The sequence below is a fragment of the Pteropus medius genome, unplaced genomic scaffold (assembly GCF_902729225.1).
Source record: "Pteropus medius unplaced genomic scaffold, Ma_sr-lr_union100, whole genome shotgun sequence".
In the NCBI taxonomy this organism is placed as follows: Eukaryota; Metazoa; Chordata; class Mammalia; order Chiroptera; family Pteropodidae; genus Pteropus; species Pteropus medius.
In genome coordinates this window covers 972529-999031 of record NW_024350921.1, presented here as the reverse complement: position 1 = coordinate 999031, position 26503 = coordinate 972529, and the positions used below count along the sequence as shown (strand labels likewise).

Here is a 26503-nt window from a genome sequence, read left to right as displayed (position 1 = left end):
CTCCACTCACTTGCAAAACCTGATCTCAGACAGGAGTCCCAGCCCAAGGGGACATTCTTTTTGCTGTGGATCCATTGAAGGGCTCTGTGGCCCCTGAGGGCATTTGAACTCTGCAAATGGGCGTGGCCTTGACTGTGCAAATTAGCTCAGTTTTGCCAAAAAGTTCTGCCAACATGCCTAATTTCATAGAAACGTTACAACAAACAAAGTTTCATGAATTAAGGAAAGAATAATTGGGAGATATAAGATATATTGATATGGTCGTTGCGGAATTATTTATAATAATGGCTATTTGAACACAACTTAAATATCCAACAATAGGTAACTAGGCCTGGCAACTATAACATAACCATGAGCTAGAACACTATGAATATTTTAAAACATTAAAATTTAAATGACATGTCAAATGCTTTAATCATGATGTTAAGTAGAAAAAATATAAAAACTATACATTATGTAATTTCAGCTATATAAATGATATGTTTAAGTATGAATTAAGTTTTTTAAAAAATACAAATTTACCAAAATGTTTAAAAGTCATAATCTTAGGATGATGGATTTATGAATAAATTTGTTATTTTCATCTTTTATACTTTCTGTTCTATCATTTTTATAGTAAGAAAAAAATTTCTAAAAGGAATAAAAATATGTGAAAGAAATTTTAGGACTAAAAGAAAACTTGATTTATAATGACTATCAAGTAAGATACTGCAACAAAAATCATACCAAACCCTTTGTATTGAGGTGATAAAGCTAAGCGTCAGATCAAATAAAATACAGTAAATTGTGGCATGCGGGAACAAGATTCACAACCTGAGTTCTGCTTGAGAGAATCTGAGTCTTCTTCCATCTTTCATGAAAATGTAACTAAACCTCTGAATCTGATGTTCAAAATGCAGAATATTGGTGAATAAGGAGCAGAGAACAAAAAAGAGAAAGAAGAAAAGGCATAGTGAAAAGACAAGCCACAATGGAGAAAGACCCACAAAGGTGAAGAGAAAGAAATGTGGAGTGGAGAGAGAGGGACTGAGTAAAAATTGGGGGGCATTGTCTTTCCACCCAGAGTCCAGAAAACGGAGGTAACTTTTCTAGATGAAACCCAAGACCCAAATCCCTTGCTCTTCACAGCTCTCATGCCTCGGCATCCAGTGTCTAGTGCAGGGGTGTAATCCCTCTAAGAGGTGTTCGCATTTACAAAATCTGGTGTGTCAGCATGTCCACGCAGGCACTGCGGCCCCTGGGCACTCAGGGAAGCCAAATGCGAAGGCTTTCTTGGAGGTTTGTTTGGCACAGGCATGTGGTACCTCACGTGCTTCCAGAATTTGGAATTCAAGGACCGCTTGTTGGCCACGTGGTCGTCCCTCCACTTGATGGTCCCCTGCACTTTCATGAGGTGCCTGAGGGAATCTTGCATCTCCATCCCCTGCAGCCCGCCTGGCTCACTCAGAGCCTCCATTTCAATCAGAATCACTTTGGAGTCGTTATGGATGAGGGCGCTGTGCAAGGCGATCTCCTGCTCGTAGGCAAACTCCTTGCTGTGTAAGATCTGAGGCGTCAGGATAAAAATGTGCCGCCTACTCTTCTGTATGTTGGTTTCCACCGCAGTGGCCGCATCTAGTAATGAAAGACATGGAGGTCCCCTGTTGTTGCGTTTTTAAGGCTAATGTTTTGATCATCGATGTTCTAAATTTTTGAAAAAGTGTTACTCATAATCTGATGTGAGATTCTGACACTATCAGTATGCTTATGCACAGAAGAATGTCCATAGATAGAAAGCGCGGTGTGCGGGTCTCTCCCTTCTCATGTGGGAAGATTGACGCCAAGGCCCCATTTTCTCCCAAGGGGACCTTCTTAACCAAGACAAAGTCCTTCACGTTAAATGATAATATAGAGGTATTTAGCGGAAGATGATTCAGGTTCATTAACTGCATATTATCTTTAAAATATTAGCTTACATGTTTTAAAGGGGCTCGAATTTTAACTCTCACATTAAAGAGTGCAAATTCAGAAATGCTTGCTCCTCTGATTTAATACAGACTAGAAAATTGTGAAGGAAGACAGACCCCCTTAGCAAGTCAGTGTTTAGGAAGCATCAGCTCCCCGGTGATTTCAGTTAACTCCTGGGTAGACTTAGAAAGAAAATGTGAACACCCAGTTCTCCCGGCAAGGAGGGGATGGCATGTTTAAGGAAACCCAACCATGAACATAACAACTCAAGATATTCTTAGATAATGGTGGCAAAAAGTGAAGGTTAAATAGTGCCAGATAGAGACCTGAGTCAGTCAGGATCCTTAGTGAGAAAGTGGCACCCTCAAAAGGGATGACAAAGGAGAGTTTATTGAAAGAGCAATTTGTAAAAGATGTGGGCGGAGCCTAGAGAAATCAACGCGAGATGATGCAGAACCCCCCACAGCTGGTAATATCAGCAAGCGGTTACTCTCTCCAGTGTGCAGGGAGGAAGGAGCATGAAAGCCAAGGAGTGTAAAGACTTGAGGAAGGCCAACTGACGAGAGCCCTCTGCTGCGGGAGGGAAGAGACAGGCACCCTGGCAACTCCACCCGAAAGGAGCATGGACGTGCTCCCTGCGACCGCCCACCCTGGCCATAAAAAAAAAAAAAAAAAAATGCCAGTGCCTTGCATTGGCCAAACGCAGCGTGGAGCGGAGTGATAGATTTCGTAATGATCAGCCACCCAGGGCCGCTGGATGGAGAGGGTTTCAGAGTAGATTTGAAGGAGCAAATGCAAGGCAACTAGCATGGAATACTAGTTACACTGCATATACTGCATAGGTCAGTCACACTTTTTCTGAGGGAAGAATGAAGTTTGGTGTGGTTTTGTTGGATTTTATGTACTTAATTGAGGTAAGTTCGAAGGACATACTTGAGAGAGGAGAAGTGGGAAATCTTTTCAAATGAAAAACAGCACCATCAAGGCAACACAAGCTTGAGCATCAGCGAGCTAGCATTCACGTTTGGCTGGAGAGAGGTGCGACTAGAAATGAGGCTGATGGACTTGAGGTAGAAGGGATGAAGAGCCTGCGGCCATGTGTAGCCGTGGTGTGCTGTCACAGACAGCTAGAGTCCCTGCAGCTTCTTTAGCGGATGTGTAACATGAAAAGGGTGTTTAAGCGACATGATTCATTACACTCTACTTTCATAGGTAGCCACTGGGAAGAACTGGAAGAAGAAGAGAGCCTGGAGGGAAGACGTGAAATACGTTTTCCTTAATCGTACATTTTACAGGTCTCTCAAGCCATTACTAGGCTGTTAACATTACCCAAACTTTCCAGAAAAACAAATTCACTTGTCATGTATACCTTTAAACCTATAGCCATGTGAATCTCTCTTTTCAGTGGGAATGCCAGTTTAAATTCACAGTCTACTAAATACTGACTTTATTGGACTTACACTGTTGATGACCTTGCCTCATTCACATTCCAGATGCTTCCTCATGTCCGAGAAATTGAGAAGGGTAAGGAGAAGGTAAGGAGCATTCTTAGGTATGTGACATAAATATGAAGGGAAAAGAAGAATGACTACTGAAATGCTGGAATGATGACACACCTTTCAAAAGTACATGAAATGGACTAAGAATATTAAGAAACAGAAGACACAGTTCTGCTTGTTCTTGTGAGAATATAAATTTGCAAATGTTTCACAATATAAGGAAAATCATACGACTGAGTCTTTTTAAATATTTAGCCAGTGCCTCTGGAAATTAGAACAAAGTTCTTTGGCTTTTATGCCTTCCTTCAAATCATCTAGAAAGAATTAAGAGATGTTGAGTGATCCTAGTGATGGACGTAGAAGTGAATAAAGGTGGTGCTCTGCTAAATCCGCTTAACAAGGATGCTTCACTGACACTACTGTGAAGACCTCACAAACAAGGTGACAATGAGGGTAGGAGGAGCAAAATATAAGTATCTCCTTCTTCTGGAGAATATTTAAAAGCTAAGCTCTCAAGACCTGGAATAATGACTACAATTCCTTATCCAATGTAAGGATAAGATCACCCATCCCTTAGCCTTCCAATGAAGCGAATTTCTGTTCCTGATGTGTGTTGACAGCATTACCTTCTCCAGGTAACAGATCTCGGCCATAAATGCATAAGTTATAGCCACATTTATTTTCAAGAACATCAGGCAGAATCTGGTGAACAAAGTACTCCACAGAACTTGTCGCCTCTGGATTATCTTTGTGGGTCCGCGGGTAGATCACATATGCATCATAGATCTTCCCATCTGAAAACGAGAGCAAGAAGTACAATCATATAACTTCGTTCTAAAAAATTCTCATTTGACTCTTAGTAGACATTCTTCCCCGAGTTATAAGGCTGTTGGTGAATGCGTCCCACTCTTCAAAATATTCTAGAATCTAGAGAAGGTAACAACTGTCTATTGCCACAAAAATGTCTCCAGGAAATCCATTTTAATCCCAAAGTCCTCCTCGTTACTGTCTCAGGCTGAATGATAGAGAGCAGACAAGAGCCTTCCCAGTTTAGTCCAAACCATATTGTCAAATTTCATCAGTAATCTCTTTATAATTATTTATAGCCATGAATAACGTGTGCTGTGCTAGGCAGATCTCAACTTTATCTTTTGTTTTTCCCATGCTTCCCAGAGGGAAGTGGCAATGCTGAAGGCTAACAGTGGTGAGGAAGTGAAATTTTTTAAGGGATCTGAATTTCTCACACATCCAACAACTAGCCCTGGTTGAGTGGACCATGTGAGAAATATAAAGGATTATCTGCCTCTACATGAAAGAATAATGTTCATATTTTGCAGGCAGAACTGTCTTCTCTCATGCGTATACTTGAGTGCACAGGTAAGACTTTATGAAATAACCTGCATTCTGATGAACCTTTCCACATCTGGAAAGCAGGAACAATTTCATTAATGTTTTGAATTCCATAAAGTCTTACCAACACATATTTTCCAAAATGTGTAAACCTTTCCGGGCTGGGGCAGAGTCTATTATTGGGGCTTTGGTTGGACTAGCAATCCTATTGAGGAGGAAGTTTGAGCTGATGAAATGAATCTCGGAATCATGAGGAATGACAAGGCAGGATGGAGAATGGCCCCTCACTGGGGCCATTAAAGTTTCACTGATAATATGCTGGAAAGCCAAAAGGAATCTGGGTTTCATAGCATAGCTATTAAAAGATTAATAGACAAGTATCTAATAGCCATAATGAGACCTCTTCTTTTGAAGAACAATTGGAAACTAGCCGCTTACCATTACTAGTTTTGTAATGTCCAGCAGTGTCTCTCCAGAATAGAGTAACCTCAATCCAGAACACTTTCAGCATTATCATCATAATATTGATTAGCATTAACAATGTGCCAAATCCTGCAAGTATGTAGTAGGTGCTTTGATGATCAACTAGTCAAAAGATGGGGGGAAGACAAAAATGATGATGATTATTATGAAAACAAAGTACAATAAACAAATATGTGGATACTGGCCTCCACTGGGGGTACTAGAGATTTATTAAAGAGATGCCCACTTAGAATTGTTATGGCTGCTCTAAGAATCAGTAAATGATCCTTTCTGAGCCCCTACTCTTCAAGGCAGCAGGATAGGCATTGCAGGGAATTCTCAAATCATATGAGGCATAGAGACACGTGTAAACTTAACTAAGATAGGAGAGATAAGCACAATTTTAGTTGGCAGAGGTTTTTTAGAAGGAGCACTCATTCCATGCTAGACTGTGCAATGAGGGTTTCCTGCAGGAAGGGGTCCCTGAAGACAGAGCAAGATTCAGATCACTGCAAAAAAGGAAAATGTACTATTCCTGGCATGAGAAGATTCTGTGAGATCAAGGGCAGAGATGGGACTGTGTTTTCTGAGGAACTGGAGTAATCCACTTTAACAATTTTGCTGGCACTTTGCTGGCACTAATTCCACTTTAGGGATTAGTAGAGGATACGATAAGAAAGGCTAGGCTCTGGCCAGAATTGAGGCTCTGATCTTTTGTCTCACCATCAAAGAATGGTGAGTGGGGTGTCCACAATGAAAGCAGTTTTCAAGCAAGATTTATCTGATGGCAGTGGGGGGGTTGTTCCCGTTGAAGGAGACTGGGCGTAGAATGAACTCAGGGTGAGAGATGAGGAGAGCTCAAACTTGTGTAATAATGAGAAAGAAATAAACAAGCCTGGTGCTGAAGACATTAAGGAGAAAGAATCAACAGGTCTTGGAGACTTATTGTATCTGGGGTTGGTGGCATAGGGAAGCAGGGAAAAAAACAAGAGGTATTTAAGCCTTTAGTGTATGTGATGGAGAATTCACACTACTGGCTCCTAGGTCCCACACATACCTCCTTACTTTTCTTATGGTGGACATTATTTAGCAGTCACTGAATTTTATCCTGTACTCACTACTTCACAAAATACATATGCGAGATAGTTCTCATCTTTGAGGATTCATAACAGATATGTACAAATTGAATGTAAGAACCGTGCTCATTAATAGTATTTTGGGCTGTTTTACATTTACTTCCCTCTTTCAAACTGTCAACTATCCTGTATATCTTACAGAGTCCCACTAACAGTGAACATGAGGAGAATCTCAAATGAGAATCGGTTGTGTAGTTCTCTTTCGATTTCATCTCAAGTCTCAAAGCATGGGCTCCCAGTTTCAATACGGACTCTCACTGGCTCATAGTCAAATATTCCTCCGGTTAGTCATCAGCTCCCTGAGAATCCAGCACTGTGAGATCACGAATGACCAAGGTGAAGTGACTCAAACCTGGTTCACTGAAAAACTGAAAATTGCCAGAGAGCTTCCTGTCTGCACTATCAATCAGTTTAAATGCTAAATCCTCCCTAAGTAAATCATTTCAACAGGATTCCTCCCCAGTTTACTTTTTCTAAAACTCCTGTCTGGTTGCACACAGGGAATCTATCCTTCCTGTGGAGAGCTTTGTGAAGTAACAATGGGTGTGGCCGGATGCTTTCAACTGGAGGGAAGAGATTAATCCGAGACATTAATGGATGTTGAGGTTTAACATCTTCCTAAGTGTTAATGAATGGCTTTATAAGTGCATAAGTAATTCTTTTACATGATGACCAAACTCTAAACTCTTTCTATGAGTGCTTATGATAGGAAAACACTGCCTGTGCTTGAATCCTGGTTCTGTAACTCTAGTGCTCTGCAAGTTATTCAATCTCCCTTTGTCTTAATTTCCTCATCTATAAAACTGGATGATAGTAACAGTCTCTTCCTCTTGGAGTACTGATTTTTTAATGAGAAATTAAATAGAAAATAATTAGGTCTTGGTATGCAGGACACAATGAATACATGTGTAATATTATTGTAATGAGTACCAAATATTTATTTAATTATATCTAATAATGTGGGGATATAAGCCTTTTAAGTTTTTGTTTTTAAAATTCAATACAATGCTGTAATTTCTTTTATTCTATGATTAAACATGAAAGAATTCATTGTGACAATTCGACAACAGTGGCGACAATTTTTGTTTCATTTACACAGTCATTGAAACAAAGTATAACCAGGTCGATTTGAAGAAAAGCAGGTGAAAGGGAACAAATACAAATAAATTAGAAGTAACAAAATCACCAAGTACATAGAACACGAAAACAATTCTAATCCAGAGGTAACCAGAGGACAGTCCTAAAATGGTAATGTAAGCAACACGTAGGGAAAAGATTTTCGTAGTGGAATGGGCAGTAATTAAACACATCCCCTTTTCATCCACTTTGCCAGCCTCACTGACAAAATGTGTTTTTTTTTTATGAGAAAAAAAAATACATTATAAAAGTTATAAAAAATACATTATAAAAGTTATAAAAAGGTAACAAAGAACATGTTCACAGTTTGCAGTTGGTGTGTTTTCTTTCACGTACAGCGAGACAGAGCTAATGAAGGAAGAAGCAGAAAGATGAGCAAGAAAGCATTCGGGTGTTGAAGGGGAACCAACGGGAGAAGTGGGAGGGGGAGAAAGAGGAAGTAGAGCAATGGGGAGATGACCAGCTGAACAGAAATACTCTGAGAAATACTCTGCAGGGTCAGTATTCTCAAGAAGAGAACCCCATTTTATGAGATAGGCCACTTCCATTATCTTGATGGATCCCCTGGAACCACACTGCAACACCTTGTTCTCTAAGAAAATGATTTCAGCTTATGACTGATAGAGCCAACTTGGGTGACCAGGGTCTTGGGAACATTCCTTACTTGGCTTTTTCCTTAGTCTTACTCTGCGCTTTGTCAGGCCATGTGAATTCAGAGCCAGACAGTCATACTTCAGCAACAAATCCTCTTCTCTCACATCAGCTATTCTTAAAACGATGCTTTGACAAGTCAGGTCATTGCTAGAACTAAAAAAAGCAACGTGTTACATTTTTCTTTTCCTTTTTTTAATTTTACTTTTTTATTAAATTTATCAGGGTGACATCGGTTAATAAAATTATATACGTTTTGAATGTACAATTCTATAATATGTCATCTGTATATTGCATTGCGTGTTCACCACCCAAAGTCAGATCTCCTTCCATCATCATATATTTGACACCTCCTCTCCTTTTCTTGTTACTTTTTAACGCTCACTTTGCAGTTGCAATGGCGTGGGAGGGAAAGGGGATGTTTTAACTTCAGTATGAAAATACCTTTGATTTTGCTCTCGCTCCTCTTGAATTCTTACATTACTCAAGTTCTCAACTTTGCTTCTGTTAACCTGCCACAGGACAGCAGCCATGAGCTGAGAGCCTTTCCCGAAGCAAGCTGAGCAAGTAATGTATGCGGTTTTTCCTAGATAGAAGAGATTCACCCATAAAATTAGATTCTGCAAATAGTATTTAATTTAATTTAATACAAAAAAAGTCGTTGATCACCTAGTACGTGCCATGAATTGACTTCTAGTTCCCTTTCTCATCTTTAGCAACATCTTTCTATGCCCTCTCTTTGCCTCCTCCCCTACCCCCATGTTCTTCATTTCACTCACAATTCAGGGTGAAGCTCAACTCCCTACTCTCCTCTCACCCTCAGAGAAAACTAAAGAGACCAATGACCCTAGCTTCACCAACTGACATTATAACACAGGATTTCTCTTGACTATAAATTGTAATTTCATTTTAATGGCTCTTCTGTACATATTTCTCCTCCTTCTGAATTCTCTTCAGCACTCTCTAAGCTGTCTTTGTAGGGCAAGTGTTTTACCTGACCTGGCAGCAATCTGGTATTTAATTGTCCAAAAAGAGCCCTCTCCATCCAAACCCCTTTAATTTGAGACTCCCTCCTTTCATAACCGTAGGCATAAGAGCTGCCTTCCTGCATTGGGACATGCATTCAGCCAGCCCTTTCCAAGTCCTTGATTACTGTGTCTAGAATTAGGTATCTGAAGAGGGCTGAGGACCTCAGTGTCTCTTGGAAGGAGACGAGAGTATAAGTAAATAATTAGAACACAAGATATTCTTACATTCTAGCAGAAAGATTGACAAGATGACATGGGAATACAGGGTAAGAAATCACTGCAGGGAGCAGGGCTGTCACACTGCACACCCAAATGGTGGCCTTGGATTCCATAAAAAGGAGACTGTGATCACGGTCTCTGGCAGGAAAGGAGGGGAACATAGGAGATTTCACAGAGGAGGTGACGTTCGGTCTTAGCGTTTAGAGATGAGAGGGAGGAACAACATAGGCAAAAGCAGGGAAGAATGTGGAGATGCTAAATATCCATGAGGTAGGTGGTCAGTGAAGTGAGGACACAAGCTATGTGGGGTTAATGGCTGCAGATGGGCCGGGATATAGGGAAAGGCCAGGTTATGAGGGGAGGTTCTAAATGCTAAGGACTTTGAATTCTGTCCTACCTCTAGTGGGGAACCAGGAAAGGCAGAGACGTGTCCTCATCCTTCCATCGCTGATTATCTACAACCTGGGACATGTCACTGATCCTATTCGAGCCTAAGTATCCCCAAGGATAAAGTGGGAACAATTTCTACCTCCCAGATAGAAGTGACAATGGTGCATGTGAAAGCTCCATGTGTTACAAAGTGCAATACAAATGTAAATGCTTCACATTGCTGTGATGACATACTTCTGAGGTTGGCAGGCACCCAAGGCAGTGTTTCCACCCATGACATTACATTTAATGCTCAAGATCCACCAGGCTAATTGCCTGACCCTCACTTGGGAATTCAGACCAGAGGTCAGAGGGAAGGATTTTCCAGGCAACGTTTACAGCATTCTTTATGTTTTCTTACCGATTTCTACATCTTTTATTTCATTTTGTGGAGGGGCTATAATTACTGGAAACGAAGAAAAGCCATTCTCATCTGAAATAAAAAATAAAAAGAGAATATAAACATTAGAAGAACATTTGGATGGTCATCAATATAAAGTTTGTATTTTCATATTTCTATCTTATTTCATAGCAATGTTTCTAAAATTTTTCTGACGATGACAGTGGCAACAAATACAGACACTCATACACACACACACGAATGAAACAAAAAATATCGAAGTAATGCTTTCTTTTACTATCTATGGTGCTCTTTGATATTTTCTACTTTCTTTAATCTCATTAAACAACTACTAGTCCAATCCATTAAATTAATTGCATCACTGAACAATTGTTAGAAATTCACAATTCTACAGAAGGAGCATAACACCCCAGGAAAGAAGAGTTCAAAAGACCCACGAGAATGATAAACACATAAGTTCACACTTCTCTTGTGTATAGCTTTCCATCATCGTGGCCCATCCTCGTAGGAAATTCTAATTCTCTGTGTCCTTGATGCCTAGAGACCCTGAAAAAGGAGTGTCTGGAACACCACTGCATTCCCACACCCCTTGGTTCTCAGGATAGCACAATCAAGAACCCCTGTGAGTTTTGATGTGAACCAGTGAGAGGCACTAATAAAAATTTGCTCTGGTGATGCTTATTCTATAGCAGTGGGGCTCTGAAATACTCAAAACAAAATTTTTCTCTACCATTGTTTTGCCCTAAGAAATCTGCCACACATATAGGTGTTATTTCATCCACATCAATAGCTCAAGCTAAGCTAAGGAGACCCTAATTCTTTGTAGATTTGACTCTCTTGATAGTGGAGTCTTTCCCTTGAATGGGCTTTTAAAAAATTTAAAGTATATTCAAGAAAGAAAATTTTAGAATGAAGTGACCTACTTGTCACTGATGATGTCAAAAGCATTGCAAACCGGGATTGAAAGCCACTCAGTATCTATGTATCTTTAAAAAGCTTCTCACTCAATGTCCAACCCAGTGAGTTATGTTAGAGGTTAAATAATTTTTTTTTCCTATTTACAGAGCCTCTGATAAATTGGAAGAAGGAAAGTTAATCTCACTCTCCAAATAGTTGTATTGCCATTCAAGAAAGTTAATTAAGTTAGCGTCCAGATCACGTTATCTTCTAAAACTTAAGTCAAAAAGTAAAGAACAGACGTGGCTTTGGATTAGTAGCGTAATCTCCCTTTGAAATTTCTTAAATCTTAATCGTGCATTTAGAAAATCTCTTTGCGTCATAAGTAGAGAATGCAAATTAAATAAAGCAAGAGGAAATATCAGGAAGGAGGATGAAGTACAGGAAAATCAACGACATTCCTCCTGGGTAATCTTTTGGCAAATATCCTATTTTGTTAAATTCAGTAGCTTACCCTGAACTGTGAATGATCTGGTTGCTGTCACGATGTAATTGACTCCATTTTCATTGTGCATAAATTTGCATGTATAATCACCCGAGTCCTTGCTAGTTGCATTGTCAATCAGCAAATATGTCCCTTGTGTGTAGTATCTTGATCCTTGAAGAGCTTTACAATTCTGAAATTAAAATGCCATTTTACTTTCAGTAATACTGTACTTGCATCTATTTTAATTGTGTAATTTTCATCTATTTCTCCAAACTGTCTTTTTACCTTAAACCACTCAACAGGAGCTGTCCAATTGTAGAGGCTAATAGTAGGACAATATATTCTGGAATTTTTTTCTGTCCCAGATGTTGTTGAATATATGAAGTCATCTGAAATATTGCAATCTGGTTGTTTTTTATATATGGTGACATTCACATATCCAGTCTTATTGAAAGTAGGACTATTAAAATAAATGAAACAATTTAAAGAAATAATTTAGGATTATAACTTCAACCAAAGCTAGCTTTTACTAATTATTGCTTTTCTTCTTAAAACAATGACATATAGTGGTTCTTTTCTTTAAAAAATCATTAAAATATAAGGTTTTAAATACTTTTTTTTTCATGTTTGAAGTAAAACAAACCTTACGGCAGCCCTAAAAATGATTCCCTTGCCATTTTTTTATATACTGTATATACTTTATATATCTGCTCTAATGCCAAGAACCCAATACAAAAATTAGTATTTATTGAGAGTTTGCTATGTACCATCCATAATGGCAATATTACCTCATTTTATTGTCACAATAATGCTTTGAACTGGGTTATATAACTATATATATTTTAAAGAGAAAATTGAGAGACAACGAAGTAACTTGCCAGCATCGCACAGTTAACTAGTGACACAGCATGAATTTAAAACTGAAACTTGTCTGACCTCAGAACGTAGACACCTAACTATATACATCCTGTCTTTTAATGAAATTCATTTCATATGTACCAAATGATATTTTGTATGTACCAAATACGGGCACGAAGTCAAAACGTTTAATAGTTTGTATATAGAGTAAGTAATTTGTAGACACATAATCTCACATAACCCTCTCTAGCCTACCTCTCAGGTGTGAGGCACAAGTAACTGCCCTTTGCACCCATAGGCCTCCTTAATGCCCATCGCTTGGTTACCATTTTTTGTGCTGGTTTGTTCTCATTTCCAGCCAAAATTGAGCGATTGGTCTCAATGCTCTTGGTCACTAGGAAAGCTACGTCTTTACTAACTGGGATACAAATTAATCCTTGCAGTTATACATCAAAATAGTTAGTTCATAATCACCTAAACTCCAACACAATGGTGTTCCTAGAAGTACTTTTTTACTTAAATCACTTTGTAAATTCGACTGTTTCAGAAAAGTGAGGGCAGCTCTGGCTACCAACACTTAAAGAAAAGAGAGCAAGCCCAAAGATTATGGTGGCATCCCAGATACTACCTTCTGATAACGCAGGTATAAATTCCAGAATCGGTGACTTTGGCTGGGAGAAGCTTAAGAAGTTCCCTTGAGGCGAATACACGATTTTCTTTCTTGGTAGTAATCTTTCTGTTGGTTTCTGAGTAATACCAGTCCACAGAGTATGAAGAGCTTCCTTGTCTAGGACATCTTACAATTAAAGCCTCATTTTCCAGACCCCATTTGTTTGCTAATAATAAAATATATATATATATATATATGAGATTCTGAAATGACTATATAAAAGGATTACAATTCTTATGTTCTAGGATATTTCTTTCTAGGATAAAATTGAGAAGTGGCCTATACTTTGTGATACTTTAACTGAGAAAGAATAAGTAAATGATTAAGATCTTTTGTGAAATATTCTGAAGGGTACTGCAGATGCATAAATGAATTTGGAGCTAAATCCCCCAAAATGCTCCAGTAAAAAGTAATGCCTATCTACACAAAATACATTGTCAATCAACAAATGCTTACAATAGCTCCTATGTGCAGGTACCATGTTGAATTTTGACATATTTGAATATGTAAAACAAAATATGGTACGTTTGTTTTGAAAAATTTGTCCTGATAGATTGGTGATGAAGAATGAGTGCAGAGCATAAAATAATTTTCCAGGGTACATTCATCTGGATCAAATGGAAGCAGGCAGTTCAAAATAAGGGAAAAGTTCTTGAAATTATTTGATTTAAAATTTTTTTAATTACGGTTTAAAAGCAATACTTACTAAGCATAGCTGCTGTGGAAAGGCTGAGAAAGCTTAAAATTGCCAAAATCCAAAGTCTCATTCTCAGTTTATCAGTCTAGAGCAAGTGCTGGTAAGTGTTTGCTGAGATTATTCAAGTTGGACCCGTGACATGTGACAGTGAAGGTCACCCTGAGGAAGCTGATGATGTTTCTTAAGATTTATCGTTGCAAAGAGTTGCCAGTGTCTCTATTGAAAAATAAAGCATACAAAATCACAAGCAAAATATTTACAACCACAAACTTTACTTGCTTAATACCACCCAGGTAAATTAATCAATCAACAGGTGTTTGTTATGTATAAATATTTATAATAACAAGGTTTCAGACATGCATCATTGCATTTATCCCTACTGAATCCTTGATCACGCTATTTCAGTGTATGGAAAGAAGCTAAATTAAGAGGAAAGAAAGCTGGTTTATAATTTTGAAAAAAATTAAAACCATGAATTTCAACAGACTCTAAAAAATATAATATTATCAATGCTAATATAAACCACAGACATGCACACAGGGTGATGGCTATGTACACAAATGTGAGCCACAGTCAGGCACACATGCGAATAATCATCAAAAGCAACTAAGGAAGAGGAAAGCGATGGGTAAACCATTAGTCAAATAATTGCCTAGAAACTACAACAAACTCTCAATAATTTGTCCCTGCCTCAGCTTGTCCCCAAGATTTACCAAAGGCTTTCTAAGAAAAGCTTGAACATCCGTGGAAAATAATTACATAACTTTCTTTTTTCTGTCGGCAAAAGAATCACTTAACTAGATTTTTTTTTCTTAAAAAGTCATGGGAGGGATGGAACCAACATAGAAATAGACAAATACAAGAATAAACACAACTCTTAATATATTTCAAGAAACATAACAATCCTTAATATATTTCATGAATGTTAATGCTTTTTCTTATTACAAGTATGGAAACATTTTTATTACAAAATTTAGATAAGTAATTGCTGCTTACCCAAACTGAAGGACAGAACACAATGACCTCCAAGAACAATTTCCAGTTCTGTGGCTCCTTCCTTGCAGACTCCTCAGGTGCAAGCACTTTCTTTTATTTAAGATGGGAGACACCCCACGACATCCTGCAAGTCACCACTCCACCCATCCTGAAATTTTATTTTTGGCTAAAATTCATGACTTGTTCAAAATGCCGGTACATCATGTACCAAGAATTCTTGACCATGACACATAAATATTTAAACGGAGGAGCAACACTGAATAATCTTATTAGAGGAAGTAATCAAAGTACCTCCCCTATTTTAGCATCCATTTCTCAAACTAAAGGAAGCTGCTTGTTTATTGCCCTGATATTGTTAGCCTTTTGGTTCTAATTAATCCTGAAATCTTGGGGCCTTGCAACCACCCTGCTCGATATTCCTGGACACTTCATCTGGCAGATGTCAGCTGTGCAGTCTCAGCCAGTCTTGGCAGATTTGGTGCAGAGAGTTTCAAAAGCAAACTGTCAGCATGAAAAATGATAATTAAGCGGGACTTAATGAGGTCCTGGAGATGTTCTGTTTCTGGTCCAGAATGTGACACAGTGTCATCTAAAAACATTCTATCTCCTCAGATTTAAGTTCCTGTTGGACTCTCCATTTGGATGGAAAAAAAAAAAAGTTTTTCTAATGAGTTCAGAGAAATAGAAGGAGGCTGCGTGTAAGAAGGCCACCTCAAGGGAGTGACAAGAAAAACCAAAACACTGGACTCTTTGGGCTCCATGTAAAACACGTCATTGCAAAATTTGATTTCAGCTATGCATAGCTGTGTACAGCTCTATAATGAGTAAATAGCTATGTATAACTTTATTATGAATAAATTCAACTTAATTTTGAAACTCGCCACATCTCAGAAAGATTCAAGGACTAATTATAGACCAGCATAATAATAATGATGATGATCATAATCAAAATCATAATAGCTAATCTTTCTCTAGAACTCTCTCTATGCCAGATATAGGTCCAAGTGACTAACATATATCAACTCCATTCTCATAACCACCCAATGAGACAGGTGAGATTATTATCCCCATTTTACAAATAAAGACACTGAGGCACAGAGAGGTTAAATAACTTAGTCAAGTCACACACTGCTAAGAAGTAGAGTCAGAATTTGAACCCAAGCAAGCTGGCTCAAAAATGCCACTTGAGTCATAAAACCACCAGGCAAGGAAGGTTAAGAGAGGAGGTGCCACAAAAGAAGAATTCCAGGTGGGTTTTGGGAGTTTACTACAATATCATCCCCCATCCCTACCTCCAACTGTGGCTGTCACTGCTCTTGAGCAGGCCTCTGCATCTGCATGGAGTTTAATCAGATTTTGGATGTGTCAGCCATGTGCTCTGACAGAAGAGATACAGTCTTGTCACCCCTGGGAGATGAGCCATGAGATGTTTGTTGTAATCTTGAGGAATTAGTTCTGCTTGTTGCTATTCCCCGACTTAATTGTCAATGTTCTTATTATCAAGATCATATAAGATTCAGCTCTGAGCCCACAGAATCAGGAGCAGGAGAGCCTGGAACAGTTCCTGGGGCACTGTAAGCTCCAGATAACATTTTGTTAAAGAAAATAATATGAACTTGAACACCTTAGACTTGAATATAAACTTATATTTTGTATCATAAAACATTTTTCAACATTTTATTAAATTTAGGCATTTCTTCATTAAACTAGGCCATATTTACATTGGTTTCTCAGTTTTAAACAAGGTTTCAATTAGAATTTTAACATGAAATCTTACAGAAGCATTTAATAAAGTATAATTATTATTATGAAACAATTTGGTCATCCATTCAACGGTAAAGTCCTGTCATTCAAAGTGCAATACTGTGTGGTACTTATCGTCAACATCTTTCAAATTTCGCAGGTGAAAATAAAAAGCAAAGGAGGAGACTGGTTAATTTGACCAAGCTCACCCAGTTGTGGCTGGATTTGAAACCAGACTTGTTGAATCTCAAAGCCAAAGCGTTTTTTCTTATATCAACTAAAATCAGGAGAGATTGGAGCAGTGAAACTTTCCTTCTTATAACTGCAAATGGGTTATTTAATAAAATAAGGTAGTCTAATTTCCCTTAATGCTCTTCTTTATAAAGAACTAAACCATTTTGGCTTCGAACTACTATGACATCATTCAATGAAAAAAATATAGTAGTTTAGAGTAACTTACCAAGACAAAATGTGAAAGGCAAGGGCTTTTAATAAATAAATAAAGCAGAGATTTTGAGCAGCCCTGAATTTCTGCCAAGTTAATCAGAAACTTCCTAGTGTCTGCGTGTTTCTCTGACAAATACCCTCTTTTTGAGACTTCTTGGAACTACTCTTTGTTTTTAATATTAATCTAATCTAATTTGGCCATAATTTTTTTTCTGATTTGGTGGGTTACGATTTTGAAATCTTGCATGTCACTATTTATAACCTAATTCTCTAAGAATTTTCTGAGAATTAGGTTATAAATAGTGACATGCAAGATTTCAAAATCGTAACCCACCAAACTAAAAAACAAACTAAAAAAAGAAATAAGCAAAAGAAACCTCTATTGCCAGAGTAAAAGCTAGCTGTGTGTATTTGGAATATGGCATCCAAATGTTTTGTAACTTCAAAGACATTGTGTGAGGTTTATTCATTTGTCTTGGCTGACGGCATAGCTTATGAAAACAAATTTGTCTTAGGCTCCAGAGCTGGCCTTCTGCAGCCTGGTCTTACTGTAAACCATGTCAAAACCCAGGAAATCTCTGTCATGTTAGAGTTACATGAATTTTATTGGATCCGGTTCTCATTCGATAATTCTCACAAGAATAAGGGGACATTTTTTCCCCCCATTTCATCAAAGAGCATTTTAGATGCCACTTTCTGTCTGTTTGTCTTGATGAAATGTTTGTAGAGCCTGCGATGATGAATGGGGACAAATCACATGTGTGGCATTAGGTAGCTTGACCAGTGTCTCGGTATAAGGCTGTGGGCCCAGCTCCAATCTACGTGTCACCTTAGGCAAAGCCCTTGTTTTTTTATTCTTCTTTGCCACACTCCAAACTCCAGGGGCACTCAACGCTTAGCCCCTTCTTTCAATTCTCCTTTTGGCCTTGCCCATTCTCCCCTTCAAAAACTAGAACAAACTGGTATGTAATCAAAGACAAACTAGCATTACAAACACTTATATCTCCAGAGCTAAAACCCTGATCTCCCCTTTTCCCCCATCACCCATAAGAAAAGTAGCATCTCCCACAGTCTTCCTTATCTCAATGATGGCAACACTACCCTTCCAGTTGCTCAAGCCAAAGCTCTCCATACGTGATTGACTCTTCTCTTCCTCACGTACCTGACATGCAGTCAGACATCCTGTCGATTTCACCTTCAAAGTATTTCCTACATACAACTACTTATCTCCACTCCCATTGCCACCTCTCTTGTCTGAGCCACCATCATGTCTCACCTGGATTTTAACAATAGATTCTAATTGTTCTCTCTGCTACTGCCAGCACTTCTCTTCAGACAATTCCTACTACAGAGGCTCCAGGTATCCTGTTAAAATCCAAATCTTATCATATAGGCCTCCAATGTCTTTCCACCTCACTCAAAAGAAAAGCCAACACCTTTACAGCAGCTGTGAGGGCTCTCGGAATCCAAGGCCAGCCATCACCTCCCCAACTCTTCCCCCTAATCCTGTGTCCTCCTTGCCATTCCTTGAGTGGACTAGGCTGATTCATCCTCTGTGCTTGCTCTTCTTTCTGTGTGGATGGCTCATTCTGGTTACCCACAGGCTACCCCTCTCATCCAGGAGCTTTCTGGGACAAAGAAATGTTTCTATGTTGTTTGGAATGGTGATTACATGAGTGAATATAATGATAAAATCTCATTCAATGGTTAAGATCTGTGTTCTCAATTTAATATTAGTCATTTCTCAGTAATAATTAAAATAAAATAAAATCCTATTCTTCCACATATGTAATAAGAATAGCACTATACTGAAGTCAAGAGACCAGATTCATTTATGAGATAACACAAGAAATTTCCACGGGAGGTTTTGCTGATATTTTATATCAGACTTCTCATAATAAATAATCTGTCGATTTTTTTTTGGAAGATGATATCGAGAACTAATTGTCCGGAACTAGTTCTATGGTCAATCTTTTCCCCAAAATATGTTTAGATAACTTTATCCTTTGAATTTATTTCAATTTTTCCATCTGAGATTAAGAGTGATCAGCCAGGCTTATTTGTAGTTTCTTGGGTGACAGCAAAGATGACACCCGCAATATTTGAGAAAAGCAACACCACAAAGGCACCAACTATCTACAAGGACACTGGCCACTGCAAGGGATCCGGGCTTAAATCTGTGATTTCTGGATTGTGAGGTGGTCCGAGGGGAAGACAGTGGAAGGTATTGGGAGGGCCTGACATAGAGACTATATCCTCATCAATAAGGAGATATTTCAGTATTTTAACAACTAGTATGGTTACACATATAAATTCTGCATGAAATGGCCTTGTAAGAGCAAAATACTGAACCCAGACATCCAGTGAGACCTCTAGATGTCCATTACCGTTTCAAATATTGGGGATACAGAAATGCATCAAACAGAAAAACAAAGACAAAAATACCTGCCCATATGGAATTTACATCCTAGCAGAGAAGAGGACAATAAAGAACATATACAAAAAAATTTTATGCAAGATTTAGGATGGTGATACATTTAGAAAGGGAAAGAAAGTAGAGAAGGAAAGCAGGGAGAGTTGGAGGAGTGGGAATTTATGTAGAGTGGCCGGAAAGGCCAACTAGAAAAGTGACATTTGATGCATAGTCAAAGCACAGCCCACATAGGAGGGAGGGAATGCGGAGGTCTCAAAGCAGAAGCATTCCCCGTTTGAGGAGCAGCAGGGAGCCATGTGGCTTGGATAGCAGGAGAAATGGTGGAGAAGTAAGAACAGGTCAGAGATTTCTGGTGACCAAATCATGTATACTCTCATGCATCATCTTGGGCACTTGGCTTTTATTCCATGAGATGGAAACCACTGGAGGATTTCGAGGCAAGAAATGGCATGACCTGACGTGAGTGCTGAAAATACTTTTAAGGAGGACAACGGATGAAGAAAACAAGTTAGGATGCTATGCAATTGTCCAGATGAGAAAGATGGTGACTTGGACCAGGGTATGGAAGTGTAAGTGGTGAGACAAGCCTGGATTTTGGATATATATTTGAGGTATTACTGACAAGACTTCTTGATGGATAAGATAATGGTGTATGAGAACAAGAAGGAAGTCAAAGATGACACCAAAGTTTTGGCCTGAGCAACTGAACAAAGGAGGTTGCTATTTACTGAACGGGGAGACTGGAGGTGGAACAGGTTTTGGAGTAAGATTAGACCAGTTTGTAATATGTTCAACTTGACATATCTATTAGATATACAACTAGAGATGTCACATCATCAGTGGGATATTTGCTTCTGAGTTTCGGGAGATATATTTGGGCTAGAGATATACATTTGGAATGTGTCAGTGTACAGATGAAATTAAACCCCTAAGACTAGATAACATCTCCAAAAGTAAACGTAGATAGGCCATGAGGGTACAAAAGAGCAACTTCTTGTTTTCACTGTAAAACTTTCCTGGGGAGAGATATTCATCTTTCTATAAAAGATAAATTTGTATCTGTCTATGTAAAACACTGCAGAAGCATTGAGAATTTAGTATGAGTTAAAATAAGTGCTTAACTTGGAATCCTTTCTTTCCTTGTTTCTTTTTCTAGTTTTGTTTGTTTGCTTGATTGTTTTGCAAATAATCTTATAGAATCTGAACCCACTTTGGAAATATTGCATTACTTGTTTCTTTCTATTTCAATTTTGTTAATAGTTAAGATTGGAATGGCATTATTCTGTTGTTGGTGTCACCGATGACATCTATGTCAGTCCTCAGTCTCGACCTCACCAGAGGCTGTTAGCAGCCTCTGTTAACAGCTGAGCAATTTTTCCATCTTTCTTCCCAAATATATTCAGAACTCAGCCAGGTGACCACTTGTCATGGCTCTCACTGGCGATCTAGGCCACCACCATCTCTTGCTCAGATTATTGCAATTTGTCTTTTTGGTCTTTCCTTTGTCCCCTATCATCTATTTTCAAAGCAGAAATCAGCATGACCCTTTTAATCGCTCCTCTTCTCAAACTTCCCTTTTACTAAGTGAAAGTCAAATTCTTTGTGATGGATAAAAGAGCCCTCGTGGTCCACTGCCCCTCACTCCTCTTAGTCAGGTCCTTCTATACCCCCCACCCTCATTCCATAATGTGCACACTCTTCTCTTCCCTCTTCCCTGAAGACCCCAAGCTTGCCCCTGTCTCAGAGCATTTGCACCAGCTGTTTCCTCTATCTGGGATTCTCCTCCTCCATCTGTGTGGCATCTGTCTGGCTCACTCTGTCACCTCTTACATAATGAGGTCTCCATTTATCCTCGACTAAGCCTACACTCCCAGATCCCCTTACCCTGTTCTAGTTTTTCCATGGCTTTTATTGCTTTCTAACATATTTAATACTTGACTTATGCATCACATATATTTTTTCTGTTTTGTTCATTTATGTATCCCCAGGGGAGGTCCTCAATAAATACTTTTTGAATGAACAAAGGAATGAATGGTCTACTGTTGCATAAGCATGAGGATTCATTTCCTCTCCAAATATAGTTTTACAGAAAAGTTAGATTTAAGAATACTTTAATTTTCAAAGTGGAAATAGAAATAGGAAGTGAGTGAATTAGCCCTGGATTTGACCCAGAGGCCAGAGGCACAAACTGTCACTGACTAATTTCAAAAAGGGGAGAATTCGAGTAGCAATGAGCATATATACTGAAGGACAAGAAAAAGGAAAAAGAATTAAACCTCTGATTTGCTCAAATGCTTCTTAGTGATAGTAGAAGTCAAACCCACTCTAAGGTTATTGTTTGGTCACCATGATTTAAAAATGTCCTAGTTTTATGAAGCTTAATGCAGATCGCATTTTCAAAAGACTAATCATTTTTCATGGAAGCTAGAGTACTAGGAAATTCCTCTAACAAGTAATTTCACACATTTCTTTTAAAAGTTGGTATTTATGTCAGCAGTGGTCTAACAGAGACATAATGGGGGAGGGGGCACTTAAATTTCCAGGAAACAATGTTCAAAAAATATTGAAATAACAATAAAGCAATTTTGAACATTCCAGACCAGAATTTATCAGAGCCCTGCTCAAGAAGAGAAAAAAGATGAGAGAATTTACAACTATAAATAGTAAGACAAGCTTACCGCACAGGGTGGCTGATATTTTCTGACCAATGAAGTACCCAGGGTGAAAAAGACTTTAGAAAGTGATGATAGGTCCTGGGAATGGGCAGAGAGAGTAGAGAGTGGGGAGAGCAACCAAGAACCTCAGCTCTCAAATGCATCAGCATAATCCCATTCTCTTTTTCCAGAAATAAGCCCCCATTCTGGAAGCTTTGGTTTGATTCAGAGGGGCCAAGAGGGTGGAGGCTTCAATGCAGTCCCTTCATAGTTTTGACAAGACTTCTAAGAGAAAGATGTCTTGGTTCTCAGCTTAGAATGAGCTCAAACAGGCACCTAACATCCACTTACATAATGTGTAAGGTAGTGGTCTTGGATGGGGAATTAGTTATATACTCTTGTCTAAATCTCAGTTACATTCTAGTGTACACTGTCTTTGTTCTGTGTTTTTTTCCATCAGGGCACTGTCCCATTTCACCTGGGGCCCAGCCACACATGGCTCCAGAGCCAATGCCAATGACTCGACCCAATCATTTCATGCTGTCATGAGCCCAAGCTTTCACCAGCACTAGCAAGGAGTAGCAGTTGAATGCATAGGATTTGAGTCAGCCAGGTCTGACTTTCACCTCTACTTCATAGAATTATCATAAGAACAACAGGATATTGCATATGGAAGGCACTTGGTTCACAGTCTGGCACAAGCAGACTCTCAGTAAATAAGAACTGTTGCTGTTATTGCTATGTTATTATAGGTGTGTTAAAGACAATTTTGTCCTGGACAAGCTTGAGCCTCCCCACCTCTGACCCATGTCCCCTTCATCATCCCATTCCTCCATTCTCCTCTGAAACTAGTCCTCAGTAGAAAAATTTTAAAAGAAAACATAGGGAAAAAAGCTTCATGACACATCTTGGCAATGATTTCATGGACATGACGCCAAAAGCATAGATGAGAAGCAAAAAAAAAAAAATTAGTAGAATTACATCAAACTAAAAATCTTTACCATAGTAAAGGAAACAGTCAACAGAGTGAAAGGCAATCTATATAATGGGAGAAAATCCTTACTAACCATGTATCTGATCAGGGATTGAGTTCCAAAATATATAAGGAACACTTAGAACTCAAGAGCAATAATAATAATAGCCCAATTAAAAGTAATGGGCTAAAAGCTTGAATCAGTGTTTCTCCAGAGAAGACATACACAAACTGACAATAGATACATGAAAAGGTGCTCATCATCACTAATCATCAGGAAAATGCAAATCAAACTCACAATGGTATATCACCTTATTTCTGTCAGAACGGCTACTAGCAAAGAAACAAAAGATAGCAAGTGTTGATGAGGATGCAGAGAAATTGGAACCTTTGTGCCCTGTTAGTGGGAATGCAAGATGGCACAGTTGCTGTGGAAAACAGTGTGTAGTTTTCTGGAAAAGTTAAGGTAGAAATACCACATGACCCAGCAATCCTACTTCTGGCTATTTATCCAAAAGAGTTGGAACTAGGATCTTAAAGAGATATTTGCACCCCTGTGTTCATCGTAGCACTGTTCACAAAAGCCAAAATGTGGAAGCCTAAAAGTCCAGGAAGAAATGAACAGATAAAGAAGGTGTAGTATACACAGACAGGGGAACACTACTCAGCCTGAACCTTAAGGACTTTATGCTAAGTGAAATAAGCCAGTCGCAGAAAGACAAATATTGCATGATTTCACTTATCTGAGGTATCTAAAATAGTCAAATACATAGAATCGAAGAGTAAAATGGTGGTTTCCAGGAGCTGAGCGGTGGGGAGGGAAACAAGCAGATAATCAACATAAAGTTTCAGTTAAGCGAAATGAATAATTTCCTGAGATCTGCTCTACAAGTTGTGCCTATAGTTAGCAATTCTGAGTTGTACATTTAAAAGATTTATTAAGATGGTAGATCTCAGGTTAAGGGGGTTTATTTACCACAAAAATTAAAAAAAAAAAATGCAAAAGCTCCAGTTTAGAATCCACTCAACCCGCCTAGCTCTGTCTCCTCTTTTTCTGAGAAATTGACTTAGTCGTGTGAAAAATTTTGTTCCAGGCCAGAAAGACCTTTCCCTCTACCCTGAACTAGGACCCTTCTTCATGCACACATGTGCACGTATGGGTACACACACAATCTCGGCGTCACCACTGCCAAAGACTCCTGAATTATGTCCCACTTATCAGAGTACATTTTCCCTTGGATATCAGTGTCACCTAAAAATTAGGAGAGCCTCTTCTTTGCGCTTATTTGTCTCTACACTCACAGAAAACTGAGAAATGTCAGGGAGTAGGCAGAGAAACATAGACCCCTACAATCATAGAACAAATACCTTGAAGGACCTAGATGAAGGGTTCTCCTACTGAAAAAGCAGGTATCTGAAAACCAAAGACACCCCAGATCTGCTTGAACTGCTGCTCCACGTCTCCACAGAGGTGTCCAGTTAGAAAAATACTTTGAGACCAGTCTTGTCCTCTAAACAATGTGTTCTGGAAAAGGGACAACCTGATGTCCTGCTAGGGGCCCTGACAAGTTCAAATCTGCAGCCATGCAGTCTGCAGGCAACAGAGATAAGAGTTCCCAGAGCAAGGAAGGAAAAAATTAGTGGCAATTACGAGGGCTGACATTACTGTTTGCCGTCGGCTAGGTATTGTGCTGAGTACTTTACATCCATTTAGTCTTTCAAAACCACCCTCTGAACTTGATATTAGTAGTAATATGCTGGTTTTATAGGTAAGGAATATTAGAATTAAAGAAGCTGGGTGGGTTGCCTAGAGTTATGAATCAAATAAGTACAGCAGCATGGATTAATTGCTGCTCTGCCTCGCTCCGGACTTTGTTTCAAATATCCTACATAGAATAGCATAAATATAACGATGCTCATATTAAGATTTTGGGGCGATTACACATGGATAGTTTGGCCTGAGAGACTACTTAAAGAATTGCTGCAGCTAGAGGAAAGCACATGCCCCTGTTTCTCTGCTCCTGGAGGAAATTATAAGGAGAAACCGACTCTCAGTGGGTAAGGCTTTGGCAGCCAATTTTGCCATCACCTACTCTACACACTTTGCTGAGGTTTCTTCAGAGAGAAAAAAAAAAAATGGAGCCATCAACCCGAAGTTCACAGCAAGCACCAAAGACAAATGTGAACTTAAATCACTTATTGACTCACTACCCACCACTACTCACCCCACCCGACCCCCCAAAAAAGACTGGTCCTTACCAGCCAGCTTGCTTATACCCACCACTCTCATTTTCCACCCTCTATTTCCTTCTCACTGATAGTTCTGACCTGTCTTCCTCACACCACAGACCTCTCTCTCTCACCTCTTTTGTCCTGCAGCCCCTTATCACCTAAGTCCTTTTCTCTCCTCCACCATCTGAGTAGATTAGATTCTACTTCTGGATTTTAGTGAATTCCAGAAAGAATGGTTCTGGAATATGAGCACTCTATATATATTCCTCAAGGCCCCTTCCTTCCCCACCGTCCAGCAGATATTATCCAACACCTGTGGAAGAGAAGGCCAAGGAGTACTTTGGAGATGACTTGGATTGGCTTACAGTTTCTCATGAGAGCCTATTGTATGCAAATCTTTTCAACTCCTCTCCCCAGCACTCAGTGAAGTCCAGCTGGTAGCTTGAAATCAGACATGGTGGGAATATTCACAATATTTACGCTACAAAAAAATTAGCAAATGCTACTGGTAAAGGTTTTTTTGTCCAAAAGAGCCTGTTGTTAAAATTTATCAGCAAACCACTGGACATCATTGTGCAACTGGCCGTTTAGGTTTACAGCTTTTAAAAGGTGTGAGCCTAACTTCATTCATCTCTTTTTCTTCATTTGCCTTGCAAGCCAAGGTTATTGCACACTGGACTGGATCATCCAACCTTCAAATATTGTGCCCTTAAAATCAGTGGAGTGCCTATTTGTATGATTAAAGGAGATTTTGCTTTAAAAAATGAAAAATAAAAAAAATATATATAAAGAGAAAGTATCTCTGGCCTGATAGTCTCGGCCTCTTTTCTCACTCATCTGTGAAAACTATAGCATATACTAGTTAGAATGACTGTTAAATTCTGATATCTCCCACACCTTAGGCCAAAATTCCACATTATTCAAACAGGGCTTTGAGGGACTTTGTCAGTCTATAACTTGGTTTTCCCATTGGTAATACTATTTTTTCATAACTGAAAAAAATAACAGCAATTATTATTTTTAACTTAAATTTTTGTTTTAAATTTCCACACCCTTTGATATAAAATTTTTGAAAAACATCCCAAAGGCACTTACCATCAGCAGTCCTGCTTGAGTTCTTTCTTCCTCAACTTCCTACCAACAGAGTTTTTGACTCTAGAAGCCAGTGTCTCCAACAGCTCTATGCTAAAAAGAGA

General features: G+C 38.8%; 1 protein-coding gene across 2 annotated transcripts; it reads right to left on the bottom strand.

Annotated features, from left to right (window-relative positions):
• Nucleotides 1–658: 658 nt before the first annotated feature.
• IL1RL1 (interleukin 1 receptor like 1) lies at nucleotides 659–26503 on the bottom strand. 2 transcript variants are annotated; one of them, XM_039840115.1, is made up of 11 exons: nucleotides 26403–26503; nucleotides 13838–14044; nucleotides 13090–13297; nucleotides 11889–12063; nucleotides 11631–11793; nucleotides 10220–10291; nucleotides 8627–8768; nucleotides 8196–8338; nucleotides 5235–5381; nucleotides 4073–4240; nucleotides 659–1614 (listed from the first exon to the last, which is right to left on the bottom strand). In XM_039840115.1, exons 2-11 carry the CDS (start codon nucleotides 13896–13898, stop codon nucleotides 1175–1177), a joined length of 1719 nt encoding a protein of 572 aa, XP_039696049.1. In that variant the 5' UTR covers nucleotides 13899–14044; nucleotides 26403–26503; the 3' UTR covers nucleotides 659–1174. The 2 variants fall into 2 exon arrangements, with proteins under 2 accessions (XP_039696049.1, XP_039696048.1); XM_039840114.1 differs by lacking the exon at nucleotides 26403–26503 and adding an exon at nucleotides 14825–15027.